The sequence below is a fragment of the Telopea speciosissima genome, chromosome 1 (genome assembly GCF_018873765.1).
Source record: "Telopea speciosissima isolate NSW1024214 ecotype Mountain lineage chromosome 1, Tspe_v1, whole genome shotgun sequence".
Lineage (NCBI taxonomy): Eukaryota > Viridiplantae > Streptophyta > Magnoliopsida > Proteales > Proteaceae > Telopea > Telopea speciosissima.
Genome location: NC_057916.1, coordinates 71,900,702 through 71,919,219, shown reverse-complemented (window position 1 = coordinate 71,919,219; position 18,518 = coordinate 71,900,702). Strand labels below are relative to the sequence as shown.

Genomic DNA, 18,518 nt, shown 5'->3' with positions numbered 1-18,518 from the left:
CTTGTTCGGATACCAAATTGATACCACTCAAAGTGAAATCACACAACAAGGTAGAAAATAAAGAGAATTCTAATTTAAAATAAAGAACAATATACAAGGTAACATGGGTCAGAGATGACTACTTAACTCAAGAATCAGAGAGATAACTTAACTCTGAAGTCTCTTGGGGACTTTCTCATCAAAATGTAAAAGACTCGCCATTAGAAGACATCAAACTCACAATGGAACTTACAAAGCACAATGTAAGGTAAAGGGTACAAAATATTCACCAAGTGTTTCAAACCAAATTACAAATATAAATAGGAGATGAGGGAGAGAAGAGGCAGAAGAGGTAGAAACACATTGGCGAGGGGGTATGAGAAGATAAAGAGACATTGAGAGAGTGGAGGCAGAAAAAAAACATTAATGACGTTGGGACATCTTGGGAAGGAGGGATGGGCAATAAATTTCCATCACCATCACATCATAAGTCTACCAATTTCAACCCTCTTTCATGTTTTATGTCATCACTTAAGCACTATCTCCATAGACCTTGGATATATGTCACATGTCAAGATAGTTAGTGTTAGAATACGTTGGGTTTCGTCAAAACCTCGATCCCAGATCTTTGTATGGATAACTAGAACACAATGATGCAAATAAATAAACATGAGAGAGATGTGTACCTTTTACCACATATGCCGATAAAGAACAATTAAGAAAACCCCGAAGAATAATAATAATCCGATAAAGTATGGTTGCGAATCCTTGAATAATCTTAGATAATTGCGATGAGGATTTTTCACAGTCTGCTAGACTCCCACAGAGCTCCATTTCTTGTGGAGAAAAGAGAAAAGAGAATAGTGACTGCAGCGACCCCTCACCCATTTCCACAATGGACCAGGCCAGTCCGATCCATCTCAATAAAATAAGTAACAAGCCACGTCACCCCTTGTATTTCTTGATTCCCATCAATGATCGACCTGATAATTAATCAAGTCCACACATCGTCATTGGAAAATGTCTAACAATCTCCTACTTGGACTAGATTAATTATAAAGTCATCATTATCAGATGTGGTCATGGAATCTCAATACAACTATAATGCTACTAAACCTTGATCCAGTTAGCAAATATATCAATGTCGAGCAACAACAGAAAATACACCTCAACATACGGTATTTCACTTTCTGTGAGCTACAAACAAAGATTTATTTACTAACATGAACCGCCTTGAGATAATTTTGTACAAGGAATGTCGTACATGTCTGTGATCACATAAATGTCGTCATTATTTCTTGTGGATCCTTGAACGTACCATGAGCATCGTCATACTCATAGATTACCTTTGAACATCGTCATATTCGCAGGTAATCGAACGACTTGGCTCATCATCAATTGAACATCCATGGTTAGAAATAGCCGAACGACTTGGTTCATTGTCAATGGAACATTCTTACGTCAAAATAGCCTTCAACACATCAAACGACATATGCATGCATACAAACGTCATTCATCACACTAAGCAGAAGCGTTATGATTAAAACGAAACATATATCCTTTAAGTTCTCCCACTTAATAAACATATCAATCAAGTAAAGAAGAACTCCCATTCAACAAACATAGCAATCATGTAAAGAAGAACACCCACTGATCAAAAGAAACGAACTTACCAAATCAACCAATTTTGAAGGTAAAAATTCAAACAATAAATTCTGCATGAAGTAATCTAAAACATCAAACTTCTCAAACTTTTTTTTTTTTTTGGTTCTCGATTAAGTCAGCACTCTTAATGTTCTTCTTTTCTTTCTTTAATATGTTCATTTGTGATTTTATTCGCTCATTCATTCTTCTTTATTATTTCTTATTTTATTTCAGTGTTTAGTCTGATCATTCCATACGATCGGTATAATTTTGTTCCATACCACCGAAGTGGCTTTCATCAGATGGCTTAAGGCGTATTATATGCCACAGGTTCACATATTGGTTTTTGACATAATTTTTCATCACTTCAATCCTTATTGATGGAACATTCCGTTCATGGTTTATTTTCTACGTTAGTTAACTGTTAATTACCATAATTCTCCATCAACATATAGAAACACAACATCATAATATCAAGGGTTCTATATCGTACAACATAATTAACATATTCTTTCACCACCGCGTATCCATTTATCATTCAAGCATGTATTAACATATTATCATAAAATCAGTGGTTTCATACCTTTTATCATCAACAACATACCAAATACATATATGTATGCATTCTAGATGATAAATATCAATCAATAATACTTCTTTATAATACTACATTCTTGTCCTTTCGGGTCAAATGCACACATCTTTATCGCACTGTAAGTACTGCGAGATGACAACAATTTTCAAAAATTTTCTTCCACTTTTGGGTGATAAGAAAACTCCTAGGTTATGCACCTCAATTATAAGAATTTTATCGTACTACAAATATCGCGAGCTGTCGATGACTTTCAAATATTTTCCTCCATCTTTGGGTGATAAGAAAAGCCCCTAGGACACGCATCCCAAATTCTTTGAGTATACTATCTTTGAATGGACATACTACCTTTTCGTGAAAAGATCAATAGTTTTCAGAAATCCCATCACCTTTAGGCATCTGGAACCCTTAGACTACTATCGTTTCTAATCTATGTGTATATCACCTCGTTAATCTTTGGCAACACTGCCTTTGGGCTAATGTTACCTATTCTACTGCTTTGACAGAATCGTAAAAAGATTCAATGAGCCACTTTGGTGGATCAGCATTTTACCCTCTCATAATTCCTCACCTGATTTACAGCAATATAAATGAAAGTAAACACATTAAACGTTCATAATGTGTTGTGGCATTTGCATTCGTCATCAAAAGTGGCAGTGATCAACCCAAAATAGTCCAAATATACTCAAAGTGGTATAATCGTCCAAAAATAGGTCCCTGAAAGTATCAAACGTGCTAAAACCAGGTATCAACAGGTAGATCTTAAAATTATGAACAAAACAAGATCAACCGGAGCCCAATCCGATGCTCCATGCGCCCCACGTGTCACCCGAATGTGACATAATCATCATTAACGGGTCCCATAAGTTCATCAAAATTATTCAGATAGGGTACTCCAAAACGTAGCTTTTGAAAATACGAACAAAATAGGCCATCCCATGACAGAATCCGATCAAAAACGACATTCTAGAATAAAATCTGAACTAAAACAACATTCCAGAACAGGAAAAAACACTCTGGAACAATAAAAGCGTTCCAAAACAGTTTTGGGAACAAAAACACAATCCCAGAATAATTCCAGAACAGAAACAGTTAATTCTGTTCCGAAGATTCCCTTCACCCCCCTTTTTTTTTTTTTTAAATTCTTGGTCAACGCCAATCAACACCGGTCAAACTGGTCAACGTGACAAAAGCCCGCCGCCGACACAAATTCCAGCGGGTTTTTCGGCCAACCCACCGGGCCAAAAATTGAGTCAAAATTCGGGTCTTTAGGTCAGATCAGGTCCGAGTCAGACACCCAGGTTGGGTCTGCCATGTCATCAGGTATCAGGATTTTATTGGATCGGGTTTCGGGTCCGATCAAACGGGTTGCTTTTGACCCACAAACAAAGAATATTCTAAGGAATATTTTAAATACATTTTAATTAAGAGATGTCGTACTTAACAAGTTTTACAAAAAAATAAAACACGTTTTACTTTGTAAAACACTTCACTTCACCCTTTTGATTTTTTAAATAATTTTAAAAACAAAACGTACGTAACAAGTAAACAATAAAAAAGGTAAAGCACGTTTACCAAAAAAGTTGACACGGCTTTCCCTCTTTTTGAAATACTCCTTTTTTTTTAATAAAACAAATCGAGTGAGATCTCCTCGTCGCTGTCATCGGCGAGTGACGGTGAGTCCGACGGCCAACGACGAAGATCTTCTCGACAAGACCTACGCACCCATATAAAAATATTCGAATTTCGCCGGCCAAAAATTCCAGTCAAAATTTAAGAACGACTGAAACCCGTCTTGTCTCCAAAATTTTCAACCAAAAACTAAAAACGATGATTCAAATCTCTTTTAATCATGTTTTATTGTCCAGTAACACTGATTCTAGATCCATACAGTCTTGCTCTGATACCACTTGTTAGAAATACATTGGGTTTTGTCAAAACCCTAATCCCAGATCTCTGTATGGATAACTAGAACATAGTGATGCAAATAAATAAACATGAGGGAGTGTGTACCTTTCACCACGTATACCGATGAAGAACAATTAAGAAAACCCTGAAGAACAATAATGATCCGATAAAGTATGGTTGCGAATCCTCGAATAATCTTGGATAACCACGATGGGGATCTTCCACTGTCTCCTAGACTCCCACAGAGCTCCCTTTTTTGTGGAGAAAAGAGAAAAGAGAATAGTGACTACAGGGATCCCTCATCATTAGTATTTATAATACTCCCCAAACCCTAACCCACTTCCATAATGGGCCAGGCCAGTCTGATCCATCTCAATAAAATAAGTAGCAAGCCACGTCAGCCCTTGTATTTATTGATTCCCATCAATAATTGACCCGATAATTAATCAAGCCCACACATCGTCATTAGAAAATGTCTAACATACAGTTAGCACTCAAACTCATTTCACATATTATCCAAGGAGAAAGTTTTCCTTCGCACACGGTGAAACACCCACCCACCGAGAGTTACTGTCACTTTCTCCTATTTGTTGGAGACCATTGCTCTCCTATTATTATCAAGATTATCTCGTGGATTAGGGAGGTTCCATACCCAAAGAAGTTCACCAAGAGGTCCCTTGATTTTAAGAACAATCTTATCTTAAGAAGTTTTGGCTTCCAACCTCCTATCACTACGGCGAAACGCCCTATGGCCATTTATTGGTGCTCCCCTTTTTATTCGGTGAAATTAAATGTTGACGGGGCAAACAAAGGAAACCCGGGTGCTAATGGTGGGGATGGAATTATTCGTGATGGGAATGACTTATTGGTTGCAACATTCTCTAGTTTTTACGGTACTTGCACAAATATAGTAGCGAAAATGAAGGCTCTCTTGGACTGTCTACGGTTATGTGCTAGCTTGAACCTATATAGTTTTGTTGTTAATTCAGATTCTTCCACGACTGTTATTTGTATTTCTAGACTCTCGTACAATCTATGGAGTTGCTGGTTTGAGTTCCATGAGGTTCTAGCTTTGGTTGATGCTTTAGGTGTGAGCGTTCAGCTTGCCTATCGTGAGAGCAACATGGCAGCGGATTTTTTGGCTAACCTAGCTTGTGATGCTATGGGTAGTTCCACTTTTCACGATGATCTTCTTGTTTCCCCGCCATTACGAAGGATAGTTAGGGAGGATAAGGCCTGTTTTTCGATCTCCAGAATGTAACTGGTCTTGGGTTTTTTCTTTTGCCTGTATGGTGTGAGAGTGTAAGGCTTCTCAGGTTGGGGTAAGGTGGGTTAAGTTCCCCCCCCCCCCCCCATTGTATCTTTTGCTCTCTTCATTTTTTTAATAAAACTGCTGGGGCCTGCCCAGGTCCTAGATAATATTTGAACTTAAAAAAAAGGACAATAATGACCATGGTGAAGGAATTTCTCCTTCACTATGGCTTGGGAAAAATTTAAACCTTGTCCAAATGATTCTCTACCTTTGCATCAAGTTTTAGTTCACTTAAATGTTACTAATTCATGGAACAAATATTCAAAAAGTAATTGAAAAGTTAGCCTTCATTCTGAAATTTGGCATCACATAGCTCAATTCTATATTTGCCTAGTTGTGATAGAATTGAGCCATTAAGCCAAACACATTACCCCAAAGAAAAACCATTACCTATCAAATAGTTAAAATAAGGCTCAAATTGTTGCATCATCATAACTCCCTTTATGTTGTAACAATGAGAAAATAATGAACTCATATTAAGTGGGAGTTGTAACCTCTACATTAAGTGAGAATGGGAGTTGTAACCCTTATTTCCTTGATGGAAGGAATCATGGTTATAACATTGTGGTAGGGGTGTAAATGAATAGTCAAAATCTGTGTCCGTATCCGTTTAGCACTATCCGAATCCGTCCGAAAGCTAAACGGATGCGGATACGGATAGGCTATAGCTATCTGAAAAGCTATATTTACATGTAAACGGATAAAATATTCGATCCGTATCTGTGTCCGTATTCGTTAAGCACTATCCGAATCCGTCCGATAGCTAATCGGATGCGGAGGCGGATATAGCACTGTCCGAGCCGAATCTGATCCATTTACAACCCTACATTGTGGTATAGGAGAAAGCTCCCTAGCTTCATCAAGTATGACAGAAAAATCACCTTAATCTTCTGTACTTGAGATTTTTTTTTTGTGAAGAGAAAATTTACTGCTGAAAAACATGTGTACAACCAATTGCCTCAGACAAGCATAGGTCATGAAAGTCATGGAATGGAGTATGGCCACTTTGTCATACACATGATAGACATGGACTTCCTAGCCAAGGCATTGGAAACAAAACTCCTAGTCTATGGAATATAATGAAAAGATATTGAATTAAAGGAAGCAACCAGACGCTTCACATCTGCAATTGTTGGAGCAATATAAAAGGGCGGGCAGTTTGCTGACTCGAAAATATAGTTCACGACCTCCCTACAGTCAGTCTCAACTTGTAAATGATAGAAGCCTAATGCAAGGGCCTAAGTAAGGGCATGTCGAATAGTAATAGCCTCTCCTTGAAGCGCTGAACCAATACAAACCGGAATTGAGACCGCCTTTTCTTTCCAACCTCTGTGGTCTCTAAAGATACAACCAATACCTCTCTTTTATTCACCCCTAGATAGTGCAACGTCAAATTTGACCTTCATAAATCTTGACGGTGGAGGACTCCAACTAGTATTTTATGTAGCACTATTCAACCCACTTGATGTAGCAATCATGGTTGAAGATGAAGTTACGGAGTAATACTCAATAAAAACTTTTTTAGCAACACTTATAATCTCTTGAAGAGATCAATTTTTTGTGTTGAAAGCTAAGTCATTTCTAATACGCCATGGTACCAACATAAAAAAGATGCACGTGAATGAGATTCCCGAGCTAACTTTTTGTTATGACGAAAGAGTCGAACCCAACTTCTTAACCAATCTGAAACTTTCAGACTTTGATGTGATGGAGGGCTATATGTTAATGCACTCCCAAATCATACAACCCCAGCAAATGGGCACTCAATAAGCAAATGATTGCCAATGTCATTGCTGCTCCACATCTAATGCATGTTAGACTAATAGGCAAATTGTGATATGAAAGTCCCTCATCTATGGCTAGTCCCTCATTACAAACACGTCAAAAGAAATACTTGATCTTTGGTAGAGTTGGGATAGACCAAATCCTATTCCAAACTAAAGCTAGTATACTTTCCCATTGATGTAAGCGCAAGGAAGATGCACGAGAAGCCGATCTTGACTCATTCAAGTTTGAAAGCAACTGGTATGCTGACTTAACGGTAAAGATATCGTTATTCCCTGCCCCCAAAATGTGCTTATCATCTTCATAGTAGCCTCTTTATCTATTGGATGGAAGAATTGTTGTAAAAAGACGCCCTCCATGATCTATTAGAAGGGTCTATAAGCTATGAAACTATTGAAAGTGTGCAACCCGGTGGACGTGGATATTGGAACTTAAAGTTTGATAAAGAGAACACCCAATGGTCAACTCAAATATCCACATGGGTATCATCTCCTACTAGCCAAATCAATCCATCTTGCAAAACAATTCTCCTATCTAATAGACTCTGCCAACCCCATGAGGGCTTATTACGAAGCCGAACATACAGAAAATCTGTAGATAGAAAGTAAATTAATTTAATAAAATGGGCCCAATGAGAGTCCAGCAAAGACCAAAGCCTCCATCCCGCTTTTGCAAGAAGAGCTTGGTTTTGCAATTTTGAATCCTTAAAACCCAGTCCTCCACTACTCTTGGTCGACACAATCTCGATCAAGTGATCCAATGGATCTAGGATCTTGAATCTGCACCTCCCCAAAGGAAATTCGAAGAAGCCTTTCTATATCATCATTAAAAGAAGCGGTAAGCTTGAAATGTGAACCTACGAAATTCGCCATAGGAGACACCACTACCTTTAAGAGGACCTCCTTCCCATCATTTGAAAGCAAAGACTCCTTCCAATTTTACAATTTGTTTAAAGTTTTCTCCTTTACATCTTGAAATAAAATATTCTTTGAGGCGGCGGAGTAAGTTGGTAGTCTCAAATACTTTGTAGGTCCATCTCCATAAGGTAATTTAAGCACTCTTGAAACTAACGTTTGAACCTCTCATGGGTAGTCGGATTGAATGTAAAGCTTGATTTTTATAGATTAATGGTTTGACCTATCACCTTGCAATATAAATCAAAACAATGCTTAAGAGTTATAATTTTCTGAAGTTTGACCTTAGAAAATAAGAGGCAATTGTCAGTAAACAAGAGGTAAGTAATAGGAACATTTCTATGATGGACCTTGACTCCCTACAATTCACCAGAAATCTCTGCCTGCCTAATAATGGATGATAAAAATCGAGAACATAATATAAAGATAGTAAGGAAAATGGGGTCTTCCTATCAAATACCTCTAGTAAGCTTAACCTCCCCCTTAATACACCATTAACAAGAAATTAGAAGATACAGTCTGAATACAAACCATTACTCTAACAACCCAAAACTGGCTAGAACCTAATTTCAACAACATTCCTTCAATAAAATTCCATTTTAGCCTATCATATGTCTTGCACATATACAACTTCAAAGCTAGGAATCCGCAAATATTCATCATACATTCAGAGACTCCTCAAATTTGGTGAAAGCTTATTCTAAGCTGACAATTCTTGATATAATCTCTTATAAAGATTGGGGATTTAATCTGTTAGCTCCCCGACAATTTGTTGACTAAACAGAACTAGAAGTCTAAATATCTATACCTATTATGATTATATAAAAACATAGGATCAGGTCTTATATCAGAACAATATAAAAACTCATAGCTAGTTCATTCAGTTTTGTCTTCAAGGCACCTTAAAGGAGTTGCCTAACTAGTTCAATATTTGGAGTCCTAATCAAAACATTCTTCCAGCATCACTAAAAGAATCAGTGATCAAATTCCAAAAATTCAACAATACTCTGGATCCTTGAAATATGAATATTCTATGGGGAATTTTCATTGACACCCCCTACGATGGCCCGTTAAATTAATGCCACCCCACTAAAGGCCAAAATATCAATTTGGGCCCAAAAACTAACGAAAATAGCCTTGTAACAGTTAATTAATGATGTCAGTATGTTAATATTTTTGTAAAGACAATTTTACCCTTCCCACAAGAACTAAACCTATCTCCTTCTTCCTCAATCGAACTTCCTTCTCATCTCTGCAACTCCGCCGTCAATGTGAAATAAGGAACCAAAATGAAAATAGGGGATTTTCGACGTCAAAAAGGAGGGATTTTCGGTGTTAAAAAATAGGGAATGGTTATGGCCTTGACGTCCCTGTGTATCACCACCTATTCCCATTCCTTGTGCATGTATAACAGACCAGAAGCTACGCCTTTGATGATCTTGAACCTCTGTTCCCAGCTCAGCATCGATTTCGGCTGGTCGAAGAGGTATTTGTCCAAGCTTCCGTTGGGCATGGTAGTTGTATACTAGGAGAAGATCGCCTCGCTTGAGACACCATCCCTGTAACTGAACCAGATTCCTATGACGCAATCGACCCACACTTGAGATCTCAGATGCGAGTTCTCAAAAACTCTACTTTGACTCGTGTGAAATTCGCTTAACCTGGGGTCTGCAACTAGGGTTTTCGATTTGGGGAGTGTTCTTCTGTACACGCACCGAATCCGAAAAACCCTAGTAATTCAGCTTGGGAAACTCTTAGCTGGTGTAACGATTGCCTATGGAGGTGTCCTTCCCAACATTAACCCTGTTCTGTTGCCCAAGAAGTCCGAGAAGACTGCCACTAAAGAGCCAAAGTCACCTTCTAAGGCCACCAAGTCCCCCAGGAAAGCAGCGGCTTAATTTTCCCAGAAGCCCAAAACCCCTCTTTTCTCACCCTTATATTATGTGCTTTGTGGATGTGTAGATCTTAACATTTGAACCATTGTACTCATTGCATATCTAATCTTTGTTTTTAGCCACTTCAATTAATGAATGCTGATTGCACATCTGTTAAACTTCTTTCCCTTGGAATTTTGTGTGTGTAGACATACATGGGTTGATGATCTAGACTTTTTAGTGGTGGGAGAAATAAGATTCCTAATTTTGCCCCATTCATGGTCTTTCTGAATTCTCTGTGGGTTTGCATTTATTTTATGGAGCAAAGTTTAGATGTGTTTTTGTTTTTTTTTTATATCTTTCACATCAGTGCTGGGCTCGTGCCTTCGTTGACATTTATTCCTTAGTGATTCGATTCGTTGCTCTTACCTTTGAATCCTCTGGTTGCAATCTTGAGTTCTTGGTAAGAGAACCAATTCGGGCCAACATGGAGCTCCCATTCCTAGATTACATCGGCGTACCTGATTTTTCAGATGAGGCAAATAGAAACGCAGATCGCGCCAACCATGAGTACAACTGCTCCTACAGAGACATCAATTGCTAGGGTTGTGTGTTTCTTCTTGGGTTTGGGGTGAGGGGAGGACTGGCTTTTTTTCTTTTCTTTTTTATGTTTTTAGCATAAAGGGTAGTGTAGTCATTTTACTTCCACTCAGTTATTTCTGTCAGTTTTTGGGTCCAAATTGATATTTTGGCCTTTAGTGGGGTGGCATTAATTTAACGGGCCATCGGAGGGGGTGTCGATATAAATTTTCCATTTTCAATTTATGATATTATTTGAGATCCCCTGGATTATGAGGTGGACTTATTCAGTCCCTGAAGAATGATTAATGGGATTAGGTGTCCATTTTTTATAGACAAATTTCTACCAAGTGGTGGGATAAGTTTAACATCTCACAATTATTGCCAAATACTATAAGCCTAAAACGAGGCATATACTCAAACTCTTATTTATTTGCCTAAAGTTCTTAGCAGCCAGATTTAGATGAATTTTTAAATATGTTAGCATCATTCAAAAAGAAGCATCCATCATTGTTCTCGGTGGCCCTTCGTCAAAATCTCATTAATATTGATTTAGCAAGAAAATGAAAAAATATCGAAAAAATGTCGATATCAGGAGATGAGCATACAGTTGATCTCGCTCAGGATGATTGCTCTAAAAAAGGAAGATAAAGAAAGAAAATGACTGCTACCAAATGCAAATGACGCAAAAGCAAAATACGCCGTCATCATCAAATGATTCCACCTAATGTTAGGTGTCACAAGAATACTATTCAAGACAGAAGGAATCTCTTTTATCATGTGAACTTAAAGTTGAAGAAACTCTTTAGTCGGTGGATTTAAGATTTCGTCAAGTCTAAAGGATTGAGAGGCTTCTTCCTGTACCTATAAATACTTTTCATTTTATCGGGGTGCTTAGTTGTGTGCTTGATTTTGCTTAGTTTTTGAATTTCTTTTGTAAGAGTGCAAGTGTGCTAGTTTGTGTGAGAGTGCTTTTATGAGTGATATTTCCTCTGTAATCAAAAGTATCTTCGTCAAGTACGAGTGCCTTCTCCAATTTCTGGAGTCACTTCTCTTTACTTGTTTCTATTTATCTCCTCTGGCGGATTCTCATTGTCCGATTCATATGTAATTTGATTTTATTACAAATATATGCAGTCTATCAGTGTGATAAATTAAATTTTGCTAGAAGTATTGTTCACACCGATCGACACTGTTCATTTTATTGTTCATACCTGAATATTTACTATTTGTAATCACTATTCACATTTACTAATCATCTCTTATGTATTGTATTGATTAGTTTAAAGAAGAAATAGTTATTATAAGAAATTTGCTTACCTCATCCAAAGCAGAATCAACCATATTATGTTATCAAATGTATATTTATCATGAAAGAATAATTCCATTTGTGTCTTCAAATATAAAAGAAAAGAAAATAGAAATTGTCCGTGTGAAATGCGAGATTACTAGAATTAACTGGAAAAATCTTGAGATTAGCTTGCTAATCAACATATTGGGTTTCTAATTAGTATCAGAGCCTAGGTGGGATTGAGTATCACCCAAGTCGCACTGACCTTGAACCTAGCCGTTGCTGAAGAAAGACATAAGGCAAATTGAAGACTGTTTCATGTTGACAGATATCAATCTATTGTTCCCTATGGTTAACCTATTTAAATCAGCCTCTAGGAAATTATCTGTTGATTCTCGCTCTGCTAGTAATTCAATGTTAATTATGAAGTACTCTTTAAGGATTTAGAAAAACATATTTTTCACAAAAAAAAGAAAAAGAAAAACATATTGAAAATTAGAGTATTCCCAAAGTCAGTGAAGCTGAAATCTATCACAAAGGGACTTTTAAGTTCACTAATGATTATGCGATAAAAAATTGCAAAGACACACTCTTTGTTATTGCAGAACATGAGCAATTTCAATTGTTAACAACTTCTCAAATCCAGAAGCACAGAGAAAAGAGGTTAAATTATCTACATATCGGCCTTATTCAAGTAGTCATTAAACCATTGACCAAGTTAGGCTTAAACAACTTAGTTCTTGCTATCGTCCGTGATGCTCGTCACAACTTATTCACAAATTCAGCATTTGGACAAATAGTTACAAGTCTTTAGCTAAGGTTTGTTCTATTTTCAATGTTAGCCCAACTATCCTTTGGCCTTAACAAAACCTAATATACTTGATGCAGTAACTCTCGATATAGCTACAAAAGGGCTTCATATGAAGCCACAATCTCACAATATGACAATTATTTATCCAATATACTACAAGATTTTGACCAATTTAGCTCCCAATGTTAAGGTCATAGTTACAAAATGACATTTCATCAAAAAAAAGATACAAAAGGACAAACTATGTTGTTTTAGGCTAATACAACCAAATCAAATGTTATGGTTCCTAAAATCATACAATGGAAAAATATAACTCTTCTTGACAAACGGAAAATTGTCTATAAAGGATGGACACATAATCCCATGAACCCTAAAATTTTATACGGACAAAGAACTCTGTTCGAGAGTATGGCCTACATCAACGAATAATTATCACCTGCAATTCATGGGCACCTCCAATTCCTCCAATTCCTCTAATAGGGGGGAGTGGACCCCACCTTGGACAGTGTTTTCAGGCAGGGGGTAGGGTGGCCATTTTTGCCCTCATGTGAGGAATTGGAGGGGGCAACGAATTGGAGGGGACAACGATTCTACATCAGCACTCCCATGAGTCTCTCTCTCTTTCCCATATGAAAAGACACTTTTACCATGGTCTAAGAGAACGGTATCAGATCGAGTATCGGTCACCTATAAAATTGATTCGATATCGATAGGGTATCGACATAGATTAGACAAATTTAACCCTAATTTCCCTTAAAAAAAAAAGATTTTTGACTGTTTTACTCCATGTCCGTACCATGTCATTGATACGGTATCAATATTGTATCGGGATTGGTGACTAGCAAAACCGCTATGTATCGCCAGTATTGGGCGATACGATACCGATACCTCAAATCATGACCTCCTTGTTTTGAGGAGAGAGATAGACTCATGCAAGTGCTGGCAAAAGCCACACTCCCAAACAGAAAACTACCCAATTTTATATGCTTATATTTAATAACACGAGACACTTATTATATATCTTGTACTTTCTCTTACATTCCCAAAGAGATTAACAGCATGGCCGACTCCTTGGCTTGGAAAGCTGCATCCTTAACGGGAAGGATGGATTGGCCTATTTCCTCTCCTTGATTGTTAGACTTGTGTAGATTTGACGCCTTAGTGTTCTCCTCGTTCTTTTGAATAAATTTTGATTTTGCCAAAAAAAAAAAAACAAAAACGTATGTCTTACATTTTTTTTTGGAAAGAACTTAAGTCTTACATTAACCTCATAACATTTCGGATTGTCACAAGATTAGGAAACCAAACCTACATCATCATATTTTGATATCATTATTTACAATTTTACCATTAAGAGGTTTTTATATTTAAATAAAAGCGAATTGTTATTACAAATATTAAAAAAAAATTAAGTTTGTAGTAGTTTCTTTTTCACCAACCGAACAAGTTTGTTCCTTTTGGAGTTTTTATTAAGATGACACGTCCCCAAATCTTAAGCCTTTCCGCTCACCGAAATTAAATTAGTAATCGAGAAGTAGAGTGCGAAACTACGAATAGTCATGTGGCTGTCATGCACCGTATGTACGACAACGTCGAGAACGAAGAACATGGCTCGTATTTTTTTCATTATTACAAAAAAGGACTAAAGTCCCACTAAACCCCAAAATAAAAATTCAATAAAGCGGCTTCTTAGTTTACTCTTCTACCCTCAAAGATACAAACACTTTCCACTTGAAATTTTGAGAATCCAAGGAAATTTGGGGGTTGCTTTTGTCATTCTAGCCAAACATTAAAAAATTAGACGTATCTCTTCCAATAGGAATTCACCGCGTGATCTGTCCCTCTCACCTTCCCCTCTCGAGTCTCTCTGTCTGTGTTTGCTTGCGTTTTTACTAAATTTGCAGATTTTCGATCCAGAAGAAAACGAGGAAGAAAAACATAAAAGAAATTAAATTTTTTCTTTTGGGTGTGTCTTGTTTCGTTTTCTAAATTTCAGTGCTCAGAGATTTTCCGGATAAAACCCTCATTTGGTATCTGTCCTCTTTCCTTTTCGTCCTAAAACAATTAACTTACTAGAAATTCGTATTTTTCGTTTGGTAAAGCTGCTGATTGTAGGCATGAGTGGCGGAGATCTTATCAACATTCATCCTTCCGAGCTCAAGTTTCCATGTAAGCATTTTCTCTCTTCTTCTATTTATTCATTTTCGAAATTTCTTCAATTCATCTACTTTTTCTTTTGATCTTCTTTTCAAATTCGTTCTTCAAATCTCTCTTGGTCGTTAACAAAATGTTGCTTGCCCTAGATTTGTATGTATTTGATTGTTTCTAATATCTTTTATATGTTCTCTTGATCGCCTTTGAGAAGTTGAGTTGAATAAGCAGAGCTCATGTTCCATGCAACTCGCTAACAAGACGGATCAATACGTGGCCTTCAAGGTAGTTTTCTCTCAGCATTCTGTAAATTTTTTTTTAGGCTTCATTGCCACCATTAATAATCTGAGTTATTATTGTTATAGCTGATACTTCGTTTGTTTAATTGATTCTGTGAATAAAAGGTTAAAACGACCAACCCCAAGAAATACTGCGTGCGTCCCAACACAGGAATCGTTTTGCCTGGGTCAACATGTGACGTTACTGGTAACTCCATTCCCTTGCATTTTGAACCGTGATTTTCCCCACTTTGTTTACGAAAACTTTTAGTTGATAATGCTTTGCTCTCTCTGAATGAGTGTGTGTATATTTGTCATTAGCCAGATGTTTATGTTCTAATTTACTTCTTTTGGAATTTTGGGTGTAATCAGTTACAATGCAAGCTCAAAAGGAGGCTCCACCTGATAGGGAGAGCAAAGACAAGTTCCTTCTTCAGAGTGTGGCCGCACCTCATGGTACAGCCGCCAAGGATATAACCCCAGATATGGTACAACAGAGTTGTTGGTCCCCCTTATGTTAATTTCTTGTTATAGGTTTTATTTCTTCCTAGTCAAATGTGGCATACATTTATTCTGTAGTTCAACAAAGAGGCTGGTAAAGTTATGGGGGAGTTCAAATTGAGGGTGGTTTACGTTCCTGCAAATCCCCCCTCACCAGTTCCTGAAGGATCTGAAGAAGGATCTTCCCCAAGGGCATCTGTGCTGGAGAATGGCAACCAAAACAACGTGTTATTTGATGCTGTAAGTGTAGCTTCTTGTTCATTTTTTTCCATTCAGAAAGGAGTTGATGAATGTTCCTTCTTGGAAGTTAACTATTAACTATGTTTCAACATGGTTGTGTCTTATATTATGTGCAGAGTACGAGATCTGGATTGGAAGCTAACCACACAAGATCTATGGAGGGGCCTAGGAACAAATCTTCAGAGGTAAATGTGGCACACTTTCCTTTAAGGCTTGCATTCAAAAACTGATTTCTTGGTTCGGTGGGTTTGAGGCCTGTTGGAATTGGTGGCATACTTAGTTCTTCTCTTGTTTGCATCTTGCAATAGGTGGGGTGACTGCATTTTAGGTATTTTATGGTAGTCTTTTGTAAAAGTAAATGAATTTTGCTTCTCATTGCATAGGTGATGTAAATGAATCATAGATGTGGGCTTATTTTAGTGGAAATAAGCCTTGGATTTGGTTCTATACATGTTGGGCCTTTGGTCCAATGGGTTTTTGTTGTACTAAGCGCTTTAGTGGTTTAAAATATGAGTAGGAGGTAGGAATACAAGGTTTACTTTATTTAGTTAGTCTAGTTGGAGTCCTATTTTTTATTTATTTGTTATTAAGTGTTTTAGTTGGGCTGGATTAGGACTCTATGAATCCGCCTTGTTTTAAGCTATTTTATTTATTTGAGGTTTAGTTTTAGTTGTAGTAGATTACCTTCAAGGTAAGCAATGGGCTGGAGGAGTTTTAAGCTTAGTTTGAGTCTGTTTTTGTGTTTTTTATATAAGTTTATGAGGGGCCACAACCCTACCCACGAATTTGATGTATGGATTATGACTTTTGCCTCCATTGTTTGTGAGATTCAAAATAACTTGTTGTGAGATGCAGTGAGACCCTTGGTGAGAGCTAAAGAAGGCGTGGTAAGCTAGAGTTTGGTGGGATGCCAGTTCTGAGGATCAATTGTGATTCCTAATTCATTTCTTCTCTTCTTTTTTATTCAATTAAAAAAAAAAAGTATCTGCGCATCCTTGTTTTAGTTTTCTGATTTCTGTTGTATTCTTGCACATACCTACTTGCTGAAATTTCAATTTATTCATTGTTTACATCTATGATTTCTGATCAGACTTAAGATTTGGCTATCGGATTACGTTCTAAACATATTTAAGGTTTCAAAATTTGATTTTGGTGTTTCTTTCTTAGAGTCCTACTTCAAGTGTGATTCTTAGTTCTACTTGTTCTGAAGATCAGATTCATTTTCCATTTCAGATTTATGGTCACTTATTATTTAATCTAATATCTGATCATTATTCCTCTCTTTTGTTTGACTATCAAATTGAACCTTAAGTTTCTGATTTCACTATTATGCTGAAACCCTAAACTCTATTGTCTTATTGCTAATAGGATTGTCCATAATTCCAGTTCTGATCATCTGATTTAGTCAGATTTTGAGGAGTTATTTCGGACCATTAAAATGACCTTCGACCAGAATTTCATTCCCATTTCAGTTGTTTAGTTACTTAATGGATTTCTTCGAAATCTGTTCCTTTTTTCCTTCACTGTGATTCTAGTTTTCAACTGAATTTGAACCTAATCCTTTAGGATTCTAGTAACCCATCAATAGGACACTCTCATAAGTGAATGCTCTGCTCATATTTTGTTGATATTGTTTGCTCAGTAGGCCTGAGGAGATCTAAAATGGGTATTCTGAAGAACCAAAGGTTCAGTTTTGTTGTCTAGTGTAAAACAAAATAGCTTGGATACTTTCTAAAGCAGGATTGCTATTTGAGAAGCTTCAATAAAACTAAAGTTGTAAAGGGTTCATTCTATCCTCCCCCCCCCCTGATTGCTAAAGCTTTACAGATATTTTTAGTAGTACCTTAGTGTTAGAAAATATCATATGTTCTTTCAACTGGACCTATAAGTGGCATCTAAAGTTGTTGAGAAACAGCTTGGTTGTGAAACTGGAATGCTCGTATGTTGATCAACACTGCGCTGCATTAATTGTGGTTGGTGGAGAGTGTTACTGGTATTAATGCCTTCCATGTAACTTGTATTACTTGCCTCTTATAGGCCAAAAAGAAAACCCACCTCAGATATCTCCCCATTATTTCACAATACAGCCATTTAACTAGCCAAGCCATATGGAGCAGATTGCTGGCAATATAATGCATGTGTCCAAGATTGTTGAACCTACTATTTGGCTGGCTACTGGCTAGCTTATCCTTTGTGGAATAAGTTTCTAAGGATATTAAAGAGTTATTATGAACTGTTGAAGTTTTGTTATACGCTGTATATTTGCTTTTAAAGACAATAAAATTAACATCAACTCCCCCAACCCCCTCTTAAATGCTGCATTTTATTTTTCCTTAGATGCAGTGTTGTATTTCCTGGATTTTGTGTATATCAGTTCCTCTTAACATGTTATTCTTTAGGCATTGTCTATAATTTCCAAGTTGACTGAGGAGAAAACTTCTGCCATGCAAAAAAATCAGAAACTGCGTCAAGAATTGGTATGTTCCAAAAGTCTTTTGGTAGAATACTAGAAATTGTTTTATGCTTAGCCCTTGGTTATCATGAGCCACTTCTGGGTTTTTATTTATGTTATATGCCTTTTGCTGATAATCCCCAGAATGTTTCCTTTACCTCTTCCTATATTATCTGTCCTTGACTAGTAGCCAGATACTTCTCCAGT

At 37.0% G+C, this 18,518-nt stretch overlaps 1 protein-coding gene across 6 annotated transcripts in view; it reads left to right on the top strand.

Annotated features, from left to right (window-relative positions):
• Positions 1-18,518, top strand: part of LOC122664554 (vesicle-associated protein 1-3-like) — a 44,439-nt gene that overhangs the window by 5,880 nt on the left and 20,041 nt on the right. For 2 of the 6 annotated variants that reach the window (XM_043860420.1, XM_043860460.1), the window contains exons 1-7: positions 14,568-14,858; positions 15,055-15,125; positions 15,245-15,326; positions 15,491-15,606; positions 15,698-15,859; positions 15,976-16,044; positions 18,259-18,336. In XM_043860420.1, coding sequence (XP_043716355.1) covers positions 14,807-14,858; positions 15,055-15,125; positions 15,245-15,326; positions 15,491-15,606; positions 15,698-15,859; positions 15,976-16,044; positions 18,259-18,336 — 630 coding nt within the window. In that variant the 5' untranslated portion in view covers positions 14,568-14,806. Of the gene's footprint in view, positions 1-14,542; positions 14,859-15,054; positions 15,126-15,244; positions 15,327-15,490; positions 15,607-15,697; positions 15,860-15,975; positions 16,045-18,258; positions 18,337-18,518 lie in introns of those variants that run through there. The other 4 variants (XM_043860444.1, XM_043860436.1, XM_043860427.1 and 1 more) reach the window with 4 other exon arrangements.